Here is a 17,737-nt window from a genome sequence, read left to right on the forward strand (position 1 = left end):
CGAGTTTGCTTCTCGTTGACGATCCGAATATCTATACTTCACTGGAACAACTGTCTTGGCCGGTTGATAACTCTTGTCGAGTTTTGTGATTCAGAACAAGTAACAAACTCTAATGATAGAGTTGTTGGAACCGAAAATAATTCGGTTAATAAGCCAAATATCGATGGTTTAGAGATCCTCCGTTTGTTGATTTCCCAGACTGTGTAAGGAGTCAATCCTCCTTTTTCTGATTCTGGAAGATTTGATCGAAAGATCCCCCTCCGATTAATGAAAAGAAATCTCTCTTGATCTGATTATCAAAAATCCGATCTCCCCAATCCAAAAAAAGAGATCCTTTACTCTGTTGAGTTTGTTGCTATTTATAGGGGGATTAGGGGTGTAACTGCCCCCATAATCCGCGCCTAAATGGGGGTTTAGTTACCCCATTAGTCGGGTGTAACAACCCACTAAAGCCACTCCTCAAATCGTGGGTGAAGAACAGCTTCGAAGTTGTTAGATCACGTTTGAATGAGTCAGAACCTTAACCTGCGTTCTGGCGGTGATTGAGCTGCGTTTGGCAGCGACTGACGGGCTGCGTTGGGCAGTGATGGATGAGTTGCGTCGGCAGCGGTTGATAAGCTGCGTTGGGCAGCGATTGATAAGCTGCGTTGGGCAGCGATGGAGCTGCGTTCGAGCTGTGCTGGGCAGCGATTGGAGCTGCGTTCGAGCTGTGCTTGGCAGCGATTGGAGCTGCGTTGGGCAGCGATGGAGCTGCGTTCGAGCTGTGCTTGGCAGCGATTGGAGCTGCGTTCGAGCTGTGCTTGGCAGCGATTGGAGCTGCGTTCTAGCTGTTGATTGTTGTAGTATTTAGATTTCTCTGTCTTTATATATGGATGACACCAAAGACCAGTAAAGAAGGTCTTATTCAGGCCATTTGTGACAATTGAGGCATCTCAATAACGCTCTATCAACTGCAGGTCATGATCTCCACTGAGTGTGTCGAATATCATTACACTGCTCATCAGCACCTCTAATGGTTGCTAATATAATATTAGTCATGTTGTTGTCGCAGCCATCAAGATCAATCATCTCACATAAGAAGCTGCATTCGTGTTTATAGCTGTTGAAGCGGCGTAGGTGATTGAATCGGTGTAGTGTCTTGATGATGGTACGCGGGGAGGACTTCCACGTCTTGGTTTGAAGAGATCGTCGATTTGTAATCCTTTCTGTCAGAGTATTGCTAAAGACTGTCGTTTTGTAATATTTGCTTTAACTCTTTGACATGTGAAAATCTTCGAATTGTAGCCTTCTGGAAGTCGTCAGATTGTAACTTCCATCATCAGTGTTCGATGGAGACTCAGCTATCCATTGTGATTTTTAGACAGCCTACAATTATCTTAAAGAATTTTCTAAATGTCAACCTTGAGTTGAGTGTAAGACCAGCACCACGTCTTCAAATTTTAGACGCTCCTAGAGTTGTTATTAGAATAGAGATGCTTAACAATCTAATAAATAGAAGTCCATATTGATGATTGCTTAAACAGGGCGAGAGGTCGAGTTTGATTTTTGCATCCTTAGAAACATAATTTCATTTTGTTTGATTTACAGTGGTACCTCTAAGAATAATTATGTATTGCTCAGGCAACCATTTCTCCGAGTTGCTTGGTCACATTTTGGTCTTTACTGCTATCATCTCATTGTTCCTGTGCTTTTGGGATTATGTCGGTCTTGCTTTTGCCTTGTAGTGGCGCATACAAGAAGTCCTTATTTAGTTCGTTTACCGAATGGCGAATATCAAGTATTTTCTTTACCATATTAAATGTAACTTGATTAGGTGTTCTATATATTTTAATTTGGTTTAAAGTAATGCGTTTAACTTTTGACCAGGGTGTTCTGAAGGCTATAAATGTCAACAAACTGACATCAGCTGGGTGCACTGTGAAAATCTGGATTGCAGATTGGTTTGCGCAACTAAATAATAAGATGGGAGGTGACTTGAAAAAAATAAGAACGGTTGGCGAATATTTAATTGAGATATGGAAAGCGGTTGGAATGAATCTGGATAAGGTTGAGTTCTTATGGTCTTCGGAGGAGATCAATGGTCGGGCAAGTGAGTACTGGCCACTTGTCATGGATATTGCTCGGAGAAACACACTTCCCAGGATAATAAGGTTTGTTGTGGATCTATATATCCATAGGTGCCATATTCCATATCTTATATATTTGGATAGGTCATCGTCATGATTTCCCTAAATGGGCTTGCCTATGAGCAGGAGGTTCCATGAAATAATTATCAAAACTTGGGAGTGTCGGCCTACTCATCTGCATAAAGGGTGGCAAATTCCTTCCCAACTGTGGATTAGATAAGAAACTATAGAAGACCATTAAGAAGGCACAAAAAGTTACTTTATTGATCTTGCAATTTGAACTCCTGCAAACGAATAAGCCTCTAAAATTGTCCTAGATCAAGCGTCCAAAATAAGGGTAGTGCGATAGTTCGTTGTAGCTTCTGCTTTTCTTTACTTATCTATATAGTCAGAAACTGAAAGTAAACTGGTCTCATGCAGATGTAGCCAGATCATGGGTCGCAATGATACAGATGAACTGACAGCTGCCCAAATTTTCTATCCATGTATGCAATGCGCTGATATTTTCTTCCTGAAGGTTGCTTTACTTATGTGCTCTCGGATGTTTTTAGTTTATCATTATTATTAAATCGATTGTCATTATCAATTTTTTTGTGGTTGATACACGGGCATGCTTGTTTATTATTGAATCGGAATGGTCGAACAATTCGAAGCTGAATCATGCTTTTTTTCCTTTTCCAACCAGTCATGAAAGATAATAATTGTAGATAACTTATTGCCCATTTAAAATTTTCCCTTCATGCATCAAAATAGTAGGCTGTGTCCATAAAATCTTTTGCAAATTGGATAACAGTGTATTTCGAATTGTTCATAACGTCTTTTTACAAGGGAGGAGATAGATGGCACTAAACTTGAGTTGGCATACTATTTTATTGTTTAGAGAAAACTAAGGGTGTTTGAGGAGCTAAGAAAGTTTTAGCATTAATAGTTTTTCAGAGAAAGAAGATGTTCAATCATTGCCAAACAGTTTGACGTTGAGCTCAAGCATTTTACTAAAGGAGACAAAATTTGGTACTTTGTTTAAAAGGAGTCTAGCTTTGCACTTCTCTATAAGATCTATCCTCTTTCAAATTCCCAAATACTGGTACTTTGTTTTAAAAGGATTGTAGCTTTGACACATGTTTGCTTCCATTAGCGGTGGTCAGGACAAAATAATTTAATCTTTTCTCCTGGTATGGACCAACAATTTTTGAAAACTTGTTCTTGTTATACTGTTAGTGTTACTGTAATAGTGAATTGCAATTGAAAGCGAGTTTACCTTTAAACACTATCAAATAGGGTTATTCTTCCATCGCGCATTATTTCAATTGTTAATCTTACATTTACTCTACTTGTAGTGGGTGGGAGTTAAATTTCACCCTTGCATCCTTTCGGACAGCCATGACAACCTATTATTTTTTTCGCAGGCTGACATCTGCCAATTAGGCATGGACCAACGCAAGGTCAATGTCCTTGCAAGAGAATACTGTGCTGATATTAAAAGGAGAAATAAACCAATCATTCTTTCACACCGTAACCTGCTTAGACTTCATAATTTCTTTTATTTTATTCAACTATTGTTTATTGGCTATCTTGACATAACTATTGATCCATAACCTCAACTACAGATATGCTTCCTGGGTTGCAACAGGGACAGGAGAAAATGTCAAAAAGTGATCCATCTTCCTCTATTTATATGGAAGACGAGGAGGTATGTCAAGAAAGACCACTAAATCTGATTTTAAATTGAATTGTAGAATCCATTTGTACAAGTTCTGTGTTCAATATTTGCCTCTTCTTTGGATATATCCACCACCCAGAGAATTCTATGAACAAGTAATCATTGAAATTATTTATGTGAGATAGATTACAGGAACCATATCCAATTTCAGAAATGGCACTATAATTTTATCAGTCTTATCCTGTGGAGCATGGATTCATTTAGTATGATTTTGAGGGATACACTTGTGCTTTATCTCCAAATATGGGCCAGTGCGTATTCTTTTTTTTTCTTCTTTTTTGGTTGACTTCGGTGCACGACGGGGTTGGCATCAATCTGAAAATGATGAAGTGATGCAAAAGTTAGAGCTAACTGTCAGAACAACATGATAGTATAATGCTTTTCCACCTTATTGTTTGCTTGAGCATGGAAAAATCATCATGCTTCTTTCAGAGGGCTGTTCAACAAGGATGTATTAGAAAATCCCTTGGTTGATAAATCATTCTAGACACCGAGGATCATGTTAACGTATCTTGTCTTCTTGCTTGATCTTTTTCTAAGTTGGTCCATATGAAAATTTCTTTGGGACTGAGGATGCAGTTATGGCTAGTACTTAACATTCTTTTTTACGACAATTCTATTGTGGAGTGTAGACTACTTGGATGACCTCATTATCTCTTCGTAGACCTTCTCAGGCTTGCTGAAGTTTTTTGGTTGAGAGAAGGTAGAGATTCTCCACTCTTTTCATTTCTTATGGAAAGGAGGGGCACTCCTGCACTATATTGTTTGCTTTTAATATGTGAACTTAATGAAGTTAAGGTGTATTATAACATGATATCAGCTGTTTATTATTTCCTCTTTTTATGTATCAAAAAGTGAGAGAAAAACCTAAGAAATACTAAATAATATAAGTAAGCTTTCTTTCCATGATTTTCCTCCTCTACGTTAAGAAAGTTTCTGGAAAGTTATTTTATGTGACGGTAGTTGCCACGGGATTTGTAAACTTTAGTTTCAAACTTGATTTTCCAATTTCTGTGCACCAAACATGGAAACTGTAAGAAATAGTAGAAAATTCCTTAATTTCCCTAGACTTCCGTCCAATTCCATATGCCAAACATCCTCTTGGATGCACCAAATGGAGAAACTTCTCCTTGAACCTATTCTTTAAAGGAACATGTATGAGGTTCAGAAGGAAGCAATTTCTCGTATCAGCATAACGGCATTTGAAACAAATGTGCAGTCTTCTTTTAAAAATCAGATGTATTTTCTACATATTTTTGTATCCTTGCTTTTGGTTTAGTTTGACTGTTCCATCTGTTACAAGAATACTTAATGTTCAGATCCATTCATAACTTGGGCCTGATTGTTGCAGGGTGATGTGAATTCGAAAATAAAGAAAGCTTACTGCCCGCCAAAGATTATTGAGGGAAATCCTTGTTTAGAATACGTCAAATATATCATATTTCCATGGTTTGGAAGCTTCGAGGTAGTGCGAAAAGCAGAAAATGGGGGTAACAAGTGAGTGATTTAATCTTCTGATATATAATTTTCATCTTTCTTTTCCTTACTTTAGTTACTTGGATGCGGTTAAGGGTCTTTTTCACCTGTAGAATCATTGTTCGACTTATTAGTTTTTACTCGTGACTTCTGTACTGCTAAATTTTTGGTTCTTACTGAACAGTAAAATTGTGCTCTCGATGTGATGAAAGTGTTTGAGTGCAGTAGCATTAAAAAAACATGGGATATACTATGTTATTTATAAAAATTTGTGGTGTGTTCTCAGTCTGGATTGTGGAAAATGGCAACAAATAAAAGAAGAGAACTAATGAATAATGATTAATTTATTCAATGAGACTTAATTAGCATTTCTCAAGTGGGCCGGGCCTGCCTCTTTTATCCCAGGTCTAGCTCAAAACCTAGCCCGATCCCATGACCCATCTCCGGTGTGGGTTAGGTTGGGCCTGGCCTGGTGTGGGTCAGGCTAGGTTTCGACCCAATCAGTCTGGGCCGGTTTTACCGCAGTTCGAACCGGCCCATGCCCAACCCTACTAGCACTACTACTACTTTTGCTAATATTATATACTTGGATGACATCCCTAGTAATTTAGCAGACAAGGTTTATTCTACCATTGTAACCCAATTTTGAGTGTTAATCTAGTCTAGACCATACACGTGGTTGTTGTTCTTTGTAATTATCTTATGACTAAAAAAAATCATTGTTTTTCAGGGACTATACTAATATGGAGGAGCTAATTGCGGACTATGAGAGTGGTGCATTGCATCCTGCTGACATAAAGCCTGCTCTTTCCAAAGCATTAAATCAGATACTGCAGGTGATTACTGTTTGTTTTTCCATTGCTTGCTTTTTCTACTTGCTATGTGGGTCCCGACTATTATGAGTCTCTTTCATCCAGTGACCATAAAATGGAAGATTCGACGATAGTAAGAGTTAACTGGAGCAGGATCTGTTTGGTTACCGTGAGTTGGAATTCTATGGATTTTAGTTCCTGGATTTTGTTCTAATCTACTGATTGGTTGGTTGGAAGTTGAGGAATTCCAATTCCATAGTGAATTGAATCCACAACATTCCTTTTAATAGTAGCAAATTGGAGTTCTAATTGTTGTGGATCTTGTCGCTGTGTGGCTCAGAAGCCTGCTCAATCAGTCCGATCTTCTTCTCCAGTGCACCACCAAGAACACAAAGGGAGAGAGAAAAGCAACTATTACACAGTCTCTCTCCAGATCTCACAAAGAGGTAAAAGCACAGAGCTTTGAAGGAGCACAGAGCTCAGGTAGGGGAGAGGATCGCACAGCGGGTAGAAGCACAAAGCTCACAGTCTCTTCTTTCTTCTTCCTCTACATCCTCATCGTGGCTACTACCAACCCATTACCCTTATATAGGGAAGGGGGCAGCCGACATGGGAGAGGAGCTAGCAAAGAAAACGAAGGGGGGAGCAGACCTACGGATGGGAGCAAGCGGCGGCCATCAGATCACGAAGACTTCTGAGGAGGAGAGAACCATCGGGTAGGAGAAGAGAAAAAAAGAGGGGCTAGGGCACATAGGCTAGGGCACATCAATTAAACAAAAGAGAAATGGGCTTTTTGGTAATGGGCCATAAGCTTTGGGCCAACAACTAGCAACAATCTCCACCTTTGGCCCAAGGTAGTGCACAGAGGAAAAACACGGAACTGCAGGACTCATCATCGCCAAATTATTACCTGTATAATCACAAAGAAGATACAAGCAATGGAAGAGAATACACTAAGTAAACTCAGATCACAAAGATCGGGGTAAAATCACCAAGCATACCAAGTCCACAAAGGACCGAACTCTACCAAACGGTCATCGAGTTCAAAGGGAAAATCACAAAGCTATTAACAAGCACAAAGCAAGTTAATAGGCCACAAAGGCAACACACAAAGCAAAGGAAAATTACCCAAAATCAAAATTCAAGATTCTTTGACACGATATAAATTTTTCAGCAGGCAAACACTTAGTACCCATGTCAGCAGGATTAAATTCTGAGGGAATTTTCTCTAACTTGACAATACCCTTTTCAACTATATCCCGAATGTAATGAAATCTAACATCAATATGTTTAGTTCTATCATGAAAAACAGGATTTTTGCAAAGTTGAATAGCAGATTGACTATCAGAAAATACAACCACATTTTTATCAAGAAAACCAATTTCAGATATAAGGCCCCTAAGCCAAATAGCTTCTTTAAAAGCTTCAGTGGTAGCAACATACTCAGATTCAGTAGTAGATAAAGCAACAATGGGTTGTAATTGGGATTTCCAACTTATGCAAGAGCCACACAAAGTAAACACATAGGAAGTGGTAGATTTTCTATTATCCCTATCATTTGCATAATTGGAATCTACATAGCCAGCAAGTTTGACACCTTCAGAACACTTAGAAAAGGTTAATCCTACATCCACAGAGGATTTCAAATATCTTAAAAGCCACTTCAAGGCATTCCAATGAGGCATACCAGGGTTTGACATATATCTACTCAAGCAACTAACCGCATATGCAATGTCAGGCCTAGTACTAACCATGAGATACATGACAGATCCTATAGCATTCGAATATGGCACCTTCTTCATATCATTTATTTCAGTTTCAGTATTGGGAGATTGATCCTTACTTAACACAAAATGAGAAGCAAGAGGCACATTCACAGATTTAGCATTAGACATAGCAAATTTACTCAAAATTTTTTCAACATATGAACTTTGGTTTAAAACTAGAGTAGATTTGTTTTTGTCCCTAATAATATTCATGCCTAGGATTCTTTTAGCATCACCTAAGTCTTTCATGTCAAAATTTTCACAAAGACATTTTTGAACATGCTCAATAGACTTCAAACAAGGACTAACAATCAACATGTCATCCACATAAATTACAAGAAATACAGGCACAGAGTCTATATTCTTATAATACAGGCAATGATCAGCAGAACTCCTTTTAAACTTTAAAGATTGCATGCATTTATCAAATCTAATATTCCATTGCCTAGGTGATTGTTTTAAACCATACAAAGCCTTTTTTAACAAACACACATGATCAGGCAATTTAGGGTCCACAAAGCCCTCAGGTTGGTGCATATAAATATTTTTATCAAGATCACCATGCAAGAAAGCAGTAGTTACATCCATTTGTTTTAATTCCCAATTAAAATGAGCAACTAAAGCAAGCATAATTCTAACAGTAGTGAATTTGACAACAGGAGCAAAAATTTCAGCATAATCAATTCCCTCCTTTTGAGTAAATCCCTTAGCTACTAACCTAGCCTTAAACCTAACACTTTCAGATTCTTGTTTCACCTTAAACAGCCACTTACAGTCCACTACAGAACAACTAGCAGGTTTAGGAACAAGTTTCCATGTTTGGTTAATTTTTAGGGATTCCATCTCACTCTTCATAGCACTAATCCATTCTTCAGAATATTTTGACCTTAATGCTTCTTTATAAGTCTTAGGTTCATTGCACTCAAGGGATTCAAACACATTAAAGGCAAACTCAGACATATTACAATCAATCAAATTGCAATCTCTATATCTTTCAGGTTTCCTAATGGTTCTTTTATTTCTATCCCTAGTGAGTTGATAATCATTCAAATCATGCATGTTATCTATTTCCTGCATATCATGCTCCACCTCATTTGGAATAATCTCATCTTGATTTTCAATAATTATATCATTCAATTTTTCTTCAGGAAATGATTTGGGTTGATTAATAATAGGCTTTTGCTCCACCTCATTTGGAGCATCATTTTCAGGAATAGGAACATGTAAAGGTAAACAAGGAAATTCATTTTCATTAAAGACAACGTCTCTGCTTATCACTACCTTAAACCCCGGTTCACTCTTATTCCAAAGCCTATAACCTTTTACCCCTTCAGGATATCCTAAGAAAACACATTTCTTAGATCTAGGTTCTAACTTATCAATCTTTTGATGCACGTAGCCAGCACTCCCGAAAATTCTCAAATTATTTAAATCAAGAGGTTTGCCCGTGAACACAAATTCAGGGCATTTCCCTCCTAAGGGAACAGAAGGAGACCTATTAATCAAATAGGCTGCAGTACAAACAGCTTCTCCCCAGAACTTCTTGGAGAGCCCAGATGTGGCCAACATAGCCCTCACCCTCTCTAAGAGAGTTCTATTCATCCTTTCAGCAATCTCATTCTGCTGGGGTGTATAGGGAACAGATTTATGCCTTTTAATACCCCAAGTAGTACACAAATCATTCAATTGTTTGTTACAAAACTCAAGACCATTGTCTGTCCTAAGAGTTTTAATTTTCTTTCCCGTTTGGTTTTTAATCATAATTTTCCAGTTTTTAAATTTATCAAAAACTTCAGATTTTTGTTTCATGAGTAAAACCCAAACTTTCCTAGAATAATCATCAATTATGGAAAGAAAATATTGGTTCCCTCCATGCGTAGGCACACTAGAGGGACCCCACACATCAGCATGCAAATATTCAAGTACACTAGTGCACTTAGACTGATTAGGAAAAGAAGAAGTAGGAAAAGTAACCCTATGTTGTTTTCCTAGCACACAAGATTCACAGAAAGGGATGGGGGATATTTTATCACTACCAAAGTGACCTCCTTTATGCAAAATTTCTAATCCTTTATTACTCATGTGACCTAATCTATTATGCCATAAAACAGATTTATCACCTATCACAGAGTTAACAGAATCAAGCACAGGTTCAGCATGACAAATATACAAATTGTTTTGTTTTTCAGCAGTAAAAACAACAAGAGACCCTTTTTGAATTTTCATAACCCCTTTACCCCATTTTCCCTCCAAACCATCATTTTCTAGAGATGCACAAGAAATCAAGTTATAACGTAAATCAGGAACATGCCTAACATCCTTCAAAGTAAACACAGAACCAGAGGAAAACCTAAGGCATACATCACCAGTTCCTAAAACATTGCATTTCTTTTCATTTGCCATTGACACAAAGCCATTCTCTATTTTCTTGTAGTTTGAAAACAAGGTTTTAAAAGGAGTCATATGAAAAGTACAACCAGAGTCTACTAACCAATCTGATTTACACAAAGGATCAGATAACACAGAGTTCAAATATGCATAATCACACAGATTATTAATCATGAAAATCTCACCCATTTTGCCCTCACAGACAGCCATATTAGCATGTTCATTTTGCTGATTTTTCTTAGGCTTAGGACAATCTTTAATAAAGTGACCAGTTTCATGACAATTATAGCATTTTTTAGCTTTAAACCTGGACTTAGATCTACCTCTTCCATTTTCAAATTTTTTCTTACTTGATTCCCCATTACTAGCATTCTTTTGGTAATTAGACCTATTCTGAGGCCTACCCCTCACATGCATAACCTCACCAGAATTTTTATTTCCCCCAGAATGTTTTAAATCTAATTCCTTACTCTTAAGACCATTGACCACAACATCAAGGGTAACCTCATCTCTACCATATTTAATAGCAGATTTCACATCACTATATGAGTCAGGAATAGCATTTAGAAGGGCAATAGGAGTATAATCATCTATATGTTTATCACCAGTTAACTTAATATCTGAAATAAGTTTTGTGAAAACATCTAGGTTCTCCTCAATGTCCTTAGACATATCCAATCTAAATTTGAAAAAATTTTCAAGCAAAAACATTTTACTGGGCAAAGAGGTTTCAGTATAGAGTTCTTCAAGTTTATCCCAAAGAGTTTTAGCACAGTCCAAAATTCCAACTTTTCTAATCACAGAGTCAGATAAGTTCAAATAAATTGTGGAACAAGCATTTTCGTTCATTTCCGCCCGTTTATTTTCAGTGTCAGAGGTTAAATAAGTCTGACCAACAGCCCTAACGGACTTCTGTTGAATTAAGATGCATTTTATTTTTTGTTTCCAAATGCTAAAATCAGATTTTCCGTTGAACGGAGCCATACCATATTGAATCATACTATATTGATTAGCAACAGACATTTTTTCACACAGAAAAAACACAATAAAATACAAATGTTAACTTCAGCAGATAACCGCAGTGGGATAAAAAAAAGGTTTTTTAGCAGATAAATGAAGCAACTAGCACGAACAAATGAGAAGAACGATGAACACAAAGTTCTTGTTTCAATCTCTTTGATCTTTCACACGAGCACTCCCAAAAAACAGTATTTTAATTTCTGAAAAAATTTAACATACCCAAAGATTTACTGTAATTTTTCAACAAAGCCAGAGATTAAACTGTAATTGATACCATTGATTTAACTGTAATTATTCAAACAGATTGAATGCAGAGGAACAGCAAAAATGGCGATGCAGACAAGATCAAGCTAATAACTATAGAAACAGATTTTTGTCACCTCACCTGAGCGAAGCCCTAGGGGAGGGTTTCGACCTTACCCACGCGGCGGCGGTCCGGCGAGGTCCAGGGGCGGCGACCGGCGGTGGTCCAGCGGCGCGGCGGTGGTTTTGAAGAACAGCGACAAATCTAACCTCGCTCTGATACCACCGTTGTGGATCTTGTCGCTGTTTGGCTCAGAAGCCTGCTCAATCAGTCCGATCTTCTTCTCCAGTGCACCACCAAGAACACAAAGGGAGTGAGAAAAGCAACTATTACACAGTCTCTCTCCAAATCTCACAAAGAGGTAAAAGCACAGAGCTTTGAAGGAGCACAGAGCTCAGGTAGGGGAGAGGATCGCACAGCGGGTAGAAGCACAAAGCTCACAGTCTCTTCTTTCTTCTTCCTCTACATCCTCATCGTGGCTACTACCAACCCATTACCCTTATATAGGGAAGGGGGCAGCCGACACGGGAGAGGCTAAGGGAGAAAACGAAGAAGGGAGCCGACCTACGGATGGGAGATGGGACTCACAAGCGGCGGCCATCAGATCATGAAGAACTGGGGGAGGTGAGAACCATCGGGTAGGATGAAGAAACTAGAGGAGCTAGGGCACATCAGCTCTTAAGGAGGGAACTGGGCCTATTGGTAATGGGCCAAAGTTTGGGCCAACAAATAGCAACACTAATGAAAGCATGTAATTTCTCTATTCATAAAATTTGTTGTCTGGGATCCAGAACTTCTCATCTACAGTGAGTTTGGATGGTTTTTTGAAGATAGGAGGGGAAGGGATTGGATGGTTACAATGCTTAATGCTAACCATAAAAAATTGTGTTGGATTACAATTTTCAATTAGTAAAGGGAGGGGAGGGGAGGGCTAAAAAGTAGCAAATCATCCGCTTTCTTAACCCTCCTAAAGTCGGCGGTTTGGGAGGGTTGAGATTGGGTTTCAAGTCAATTGGGTCGAGACAAACAAAAGTAAAGAAAATTGATGGGTTATAGCGCATTAAAATCTCGCATTTATAAGTACATATACTTAAATCGTGGGTTGCAACCAATGAAAATTACAAATTTTAAAGTACACAAACTTAGTTGCTATTAGGTTAAAACCAAGCAAAAACTGTTGGTTATAGCCCATGAATCATGAATTTTATAGTAAGCATACTTAATTGTCATGGGGTTAAAATGAGTAAAAATAGACGATTGTGGGTTATAGCCATTAAAACCGCGAATTTTGATGTACACTACTTAATTAAGTTGATTGCTATTCAGTCGAAACAAACAAAAATGAACCAAAATTGTGAGATATAGTCCTTTTTGAAATTACAAACTTTTAGTATGTATTTGTCGTTGACTCAAAATAAACAAAAATGGACAAAAGTTATGGTTTATAGCCCATGCGAGTTGCAAATTTCAAAGTAAGCATATTAATTGTGATTGTGGCGAAACAAATAAAAATAAACAGAAATTATGGGTGAAAATTAGAAATCTTGCAGTACGCGTTCTTATTTACAATTGGGGCGAAACAAACAGGAATGGACAAAAACTATGTCTTTTAAGGCCAAGGAAATGGAAAAGATTGAAGTTTAAGTACTTAATTGCCATTGAACAAAAAGAAGAGCAAAAATCAAGAAATGTCGACCACAAAACCATAAATTTTGAAGTATGCCCTTATTGCTAACTGGTAAAAACGAACAAAAATAGTCAAAAATTATGAGTTGTCCATGAAAATAACGATGTTTGAACTAAGCATACCTAATTGTTATTGGGTTAAAATGAACAAAAATGCAAAAGTTGTCAATTAGTCTATGCAAATTAGGAATTTTGTATCCTAATGCTTAATTGCCATTGGGTTGAAATAGATAATTATAGACAAAAATCATGGGTTTATATCCCATGGAAAGTTGGATTTTAAAGTACACGATCTTGTTTGCAGTTGGGCCAAAATGAACAAAAAAAAAATTGTGGGTTATAGCCTGATGAAAATCATTAACCTTTGATGTATGTGTACTAAATTGCTACAGAATGAGCAAAAAGGGACTAAAATCGTGAATTATAATATAAGAAAACCATGAATATTGAAGTATGTGTATGTAATTGCTATTGGGTTGGAATGAACAATAACGGACAAGGATTTTACATTAGAATTCATGAAGTCGCAAAGTTTAAAGTACAAGTACTTATTGAAATTTGATTGAAGCGAAGGAAAATGGTCAAAATCTTAATTATAGCCTTTGGAAATCGTGAATTTTAAAATATTCACACTTTAATTGGGTCTAAGCAAGTAAAAATGGACAAAAATGTGGGTTAGTCCATGAAAATCACTAACTTGAGGTATGCATAAGTAGTTGTCGTTGGATCACGAATAAAATGGACAAAATTATGGGTTATAGCCAATAAAAATAATTTTAAAATATGCGTGTTTAATTGCTAGTGGATCGAAACAGAAAAAGTTGGACATAAATCATGGCTTATAGCCCATGAAAGTCAGTAACTTTGAGGTATACATACTTTATACTTTATTGATATTGGTTCGAAGAAACATGATACAATTGAGTCAAAAACGATTAAAAATGTCAAAATCATAGGTTATAACCCAGTAAAATCACGAATTTGAAAATGCATTAATTTAATTGCAATGTAGTCGAAATAAAGGAAAAAAATTAAAATCGAAACAAAGAAAAAAATTATCAAAATTGAAAGTATATGTACTTAAAAAAGGAAAATATTTGTTTGTTATAGTACATGAATATTACAAACTATGAAGTATGCATGTTTAATTGTTATTTGGCCGGGAAAAACAAAAAATAACAAAATTGCGGATTATATTGTCAATGAAAATCATAAAGAAATACACAATACACATACTTAATTCCTATTAGACCGAAACGAATGAAAGTGGAAACAAATTATGGGCTAACTGCTAAAATCGTGAATTTTAAAGTACGTGTATTAAATAGCCATGGGTCCAAAATAGACAAAATCATTAGTTACGGCCAATAAAAATCATAAATTTTAAGCCAATTAAAATTACAGATTTTAAATTACACATACTTAATTGCTATTAGGTTGAGTTATGGTTTATGGAAATAGCGAGGATTTTAGTAAGCATACTTAATTGCCATTGGGTCGAAACGAGCGACAATGGACAACTATCGTGGGTCATAATATTTGAAAACTGCGAATTTTGAAGTATGTGCATTTAATTGCTATTGGGTTGAAATGAACAAAATGGGCAGAAACCGTGTTATAGTTATGAAAATCGTGATATTTTCGTACTTAATTGTTATTGGGTTTGAAACAAACAAGAATGGATAAAAATCATAGGTTATATAACCCATAAAAATCATAAAATTTGAAGCAAGCATACTTGATTGCTATGTGGTTGAAGTGAACAAAAATAGACAAATATAGTATGTTATTTATAGCCCATGAAAATTGCGGATTTTGAAGTAAATTGTCATTAGGTTGAAAAGGATTAAAATGGATAAAAATCATGAGTTATATAACCACTAAAAATTGCAAATTATGAAGTATAGATACTTATTTGCAATTGGGTCAAAAAAAAAAAAGGATAAGCTCAAGGGTTATATTGTCATGAAAACAATGAATTCTGAAATACCCATACATAATTGCATTCGGTCTAAACAAAAATATGAACACTTATCGTGGATTAGCTCATAAAAATCGTAAATTTGGAGATACACGTACTTAACTATTAATAAGTTGAAACTAACAAAAATGAACAAAATTTGTGGTTTATAACTCATTAAAATCGCGAAATTTGAAGTAACTGTAATTAATGCCATCGGATTGGATGAACAAAAATCGGATTGGATGAACAAAATTTGTGGTTTATAACTCATTAAAATCGCGAAATTTGAAGTAACTGTAATTAATGCCTACGAAAACCATGAATTATGAAGTGCCATACTCGTTTGCTCATGAAAATCTAGAAGTTTGAAGTACTTGTAGGTAATTGTCATTGGCTCGAAATGAACATAAATGGACAAAAGTCATGATTATAGTATATGAAATCGCAAATTTTAAAGTACACATACTTAATTGTTATTGGGTCGAATGAACAAAAGTAGACAAAAATCGTGTTATAGTCCATGAAAATCGCTAATTTTGAAGTACACATACTTCATTGCTATTGGGTCAAAATGAACAAATGGTTAAAAACGTGCACTATAGTACATGAAAAAATCGTGAATTCGAAGATATATATAGTTAATTGAAATGTGCTCCAAAGGAATAAAGTTAGGGGAAAAAATTCTGGGTAATAGCCCTATGAAATCATGAATTGTGAAGTACAAAACATTACTGCCATAAGGTCGGAAGGAACATAAATGGACAAAAATCGTGCATTATAGCCTATAAAAATTGTGAAACTTGAAGTACGCGTAACTAATTGCGGTGGGGTCAAAATGAACAGCAATGGTCAAAATTGTTGGTTATAGCCTCATGAAAATTATGAATTTTGAAGTACATGTACACAATTGCAGTTTGGTTAAAAAGAACAAAAAATGGACAAAAATTGTTGTTCCATAACCAATGTAAATCGCAAAAAGTGCGCCTACTTAATTGCTACCGAGTCAAGGCCAAGAAGGTCAAAATCATGTATCATAACTTATGAAAATTGTGAATTTTAAAGTATGCATACTTGATTACCATGAGGTTGGAACGAACAAAACTGGATAACATGTATATCTAAAGGTGAAGATTTCAGCTTTGTAGTCAAGTACTTAGTGTACTAAGATGTCTGTTTTGCACATATCAGCTATTGATTTGTTCATTTTTCTAAATATTTTAGTCATATATAACGTATATACTATATACTATATATTTCATTTGCTTATTTATTGTTCTGTCATTCAAAAATCTCATGAACCTGCAACTTGCAGCCTGTCCGTGATCACTTCAAAAATAATGCTGATGCCAAAAAGCTTTTGGAAAAAGTGAAGGTAACATTTACTTGATGCTCAATTGCTCATAAGATATGTACATTCATGAGATATCGGCCATGACTTATATAAATGTGGTTCCTCTCTCGACATCATGTTTTCAAATTAGAACTCTAGTTCTTACTTGCATTTATGAATACAATTTTCCTTGGAGTTGATGATTAATGTAAAATCCTCCCTCTTTTTGCAGGCGTACAGAGTTACTAGGTGATCATTCTCACCTTTGTCTGGTAGCATCTATTGATGTTTCCTGTATACCAGAAACAAAGTCTCGCTCAAAGGCCAAGAAGAAGCAAACTTCACTTGAATTTTCTTTTTGAGTATTTTTAGTCAGGATTCTGAATGCTTTACATATGATCTTTGATATTAGTGTTTTGTAGTACATATTCCAACGAACATCAGGATGCTAAGGTACCAGAGAGATTTGTAACGCTCAATGGATAGATATCGGAAGTGATGTTACAAAAGTTGCACATTATGCATAATCTTTTATTTAAAGAAATAGATGATATATCCGGAATCCAACAATACTCAAATTCGGTTTATCCATTTTATTTTTCTTGCACGCGTGCATTCATCCACCGTAAGCATGTGTTGGTGCGTTCTTTTTAATGTTAGTCAAGGGTATCTTGATTTTGTGCTGAAGTCGAAGAATACGGAGGAGATGCAATAAAATCATAGCCCCAAGCTCTTAAGAATCAGACAAAATAGTTGTATTTTGAAAATTGCCCTCGTAATTGTCGGAATTTATACCGTCTCGTATCGGTCATAGTTGTCTTCATTTGATTATCAACCATCGTAGACAGTGTTAGCATGAGAATATGAAAGTATGTGCTAATTTGATACGGGCTTTACTCACTCACACTTCAAACGAGCACTGAGATGCGTTGACTCATAAAATTAAATTGCATTAACAGCCGAGAATTCAAAGACAAGCACACAATTTGACCGCCATTGTGCATTTACTTATTCTCCACGGAAACAACAACCAAACATTTAGAAAAATTACAGAAGCTCCTCTCTTAAGGATAATCCTGAGATGGAATTTGTTCATAGGACCCAATGAAGACGTCTCCATAGATAAGCCCAGCCAGCCCACCGCCA

General features: G+C 36.4%; 2 protein-coding genes across 3 annotated transcripts in view; one reads left to right on the forward strand and one right to left on the reverse strand.

Annotated features, from left to right (window-relative positions):
* LOC109822725 (tyrosine--tRNA ligase 1, cytoplasmic-like) lies at positions 1,846–17,191 on the forward strand. The gene is made up of 8 exons (XM_020388966.1): positions 1,846–2,150; positions 2,547–2,643; positions 3,533–3,638; positions 3,734–3,816; positions 5,198–5,343; positions 6,053–6,158; positions 16,574–16,633; positions 16,824–17,191. The coding sequence occupies exons 1-8, from the start codon at positions 1,846–1,848 to the stop codon at positions 16,842–16,844; spliced, it is 924 nt and encodes a 307-aa protein (XP_020244555.1). The 3' UTR covers positions 16,845–17,191.
* The window catches only part of LOC109822726 (probable aquaporin TIP2-1), a 1,593-nt gene continuing 1,376 nt past the window's right edge, over positions 17,521–17,737 (reverse strand). For both annotated transcript variants that reach the window (XM_020388967.1, XM_020388968.1), the window contains exon 3: positions 17,521–17,737. This exon is cut by the window's right edge and continues 266 nt beyond it. In XM_020388967.1, the coding sequence (XP_020244556.1) occupies positions 17,656–17,737 (82 nt within the window). In that variant the 3' untranslated portion in view covers positions 17,521–17,655.

The sequence above is a fragment of the Asparagus officinalis genome, chromosome 8 (genome assembly GCF_001876935.1).
Source record: "Asparagus officinalis chromosome 8, Aspof.V1, whole genome shotgun sequence".
Lineage (NCBI taxonomy): Eukaryota > Viridiplantae > Streptophyta > Magnoliopsida > Asparagales > Asparagaceae > Asparagus > Asparagus officinalis.

What these genes read in the sequence shown, in the direction of transcription:
- LOC109822725 (XM_020388966.1), top strand. Translation starts at nt 1,846, where the DNA reads ATGCGTTTAACTTTTGACCAGGGTGTTCTGAAGGCTATAAATGTCAAC. An exon ending in ACACTTCCCAGGATAATAAG is followed by an intron (nt 2,151 to 2,546) that starts GTTTGTTGTGGA and finishes GGTCTCATGCAG; the next exon opens with ATGTAGCCAGATCATGGGTC. An exon ending in CTGATATTTTCTTCCTGAAG is followed by an intron (nt 2,644 to 3,532) that starts GTTGCTTTACTT and finishes TTTTTTTCGCAG; the next exon opens with GCTGACATCTGCCAATTAGG.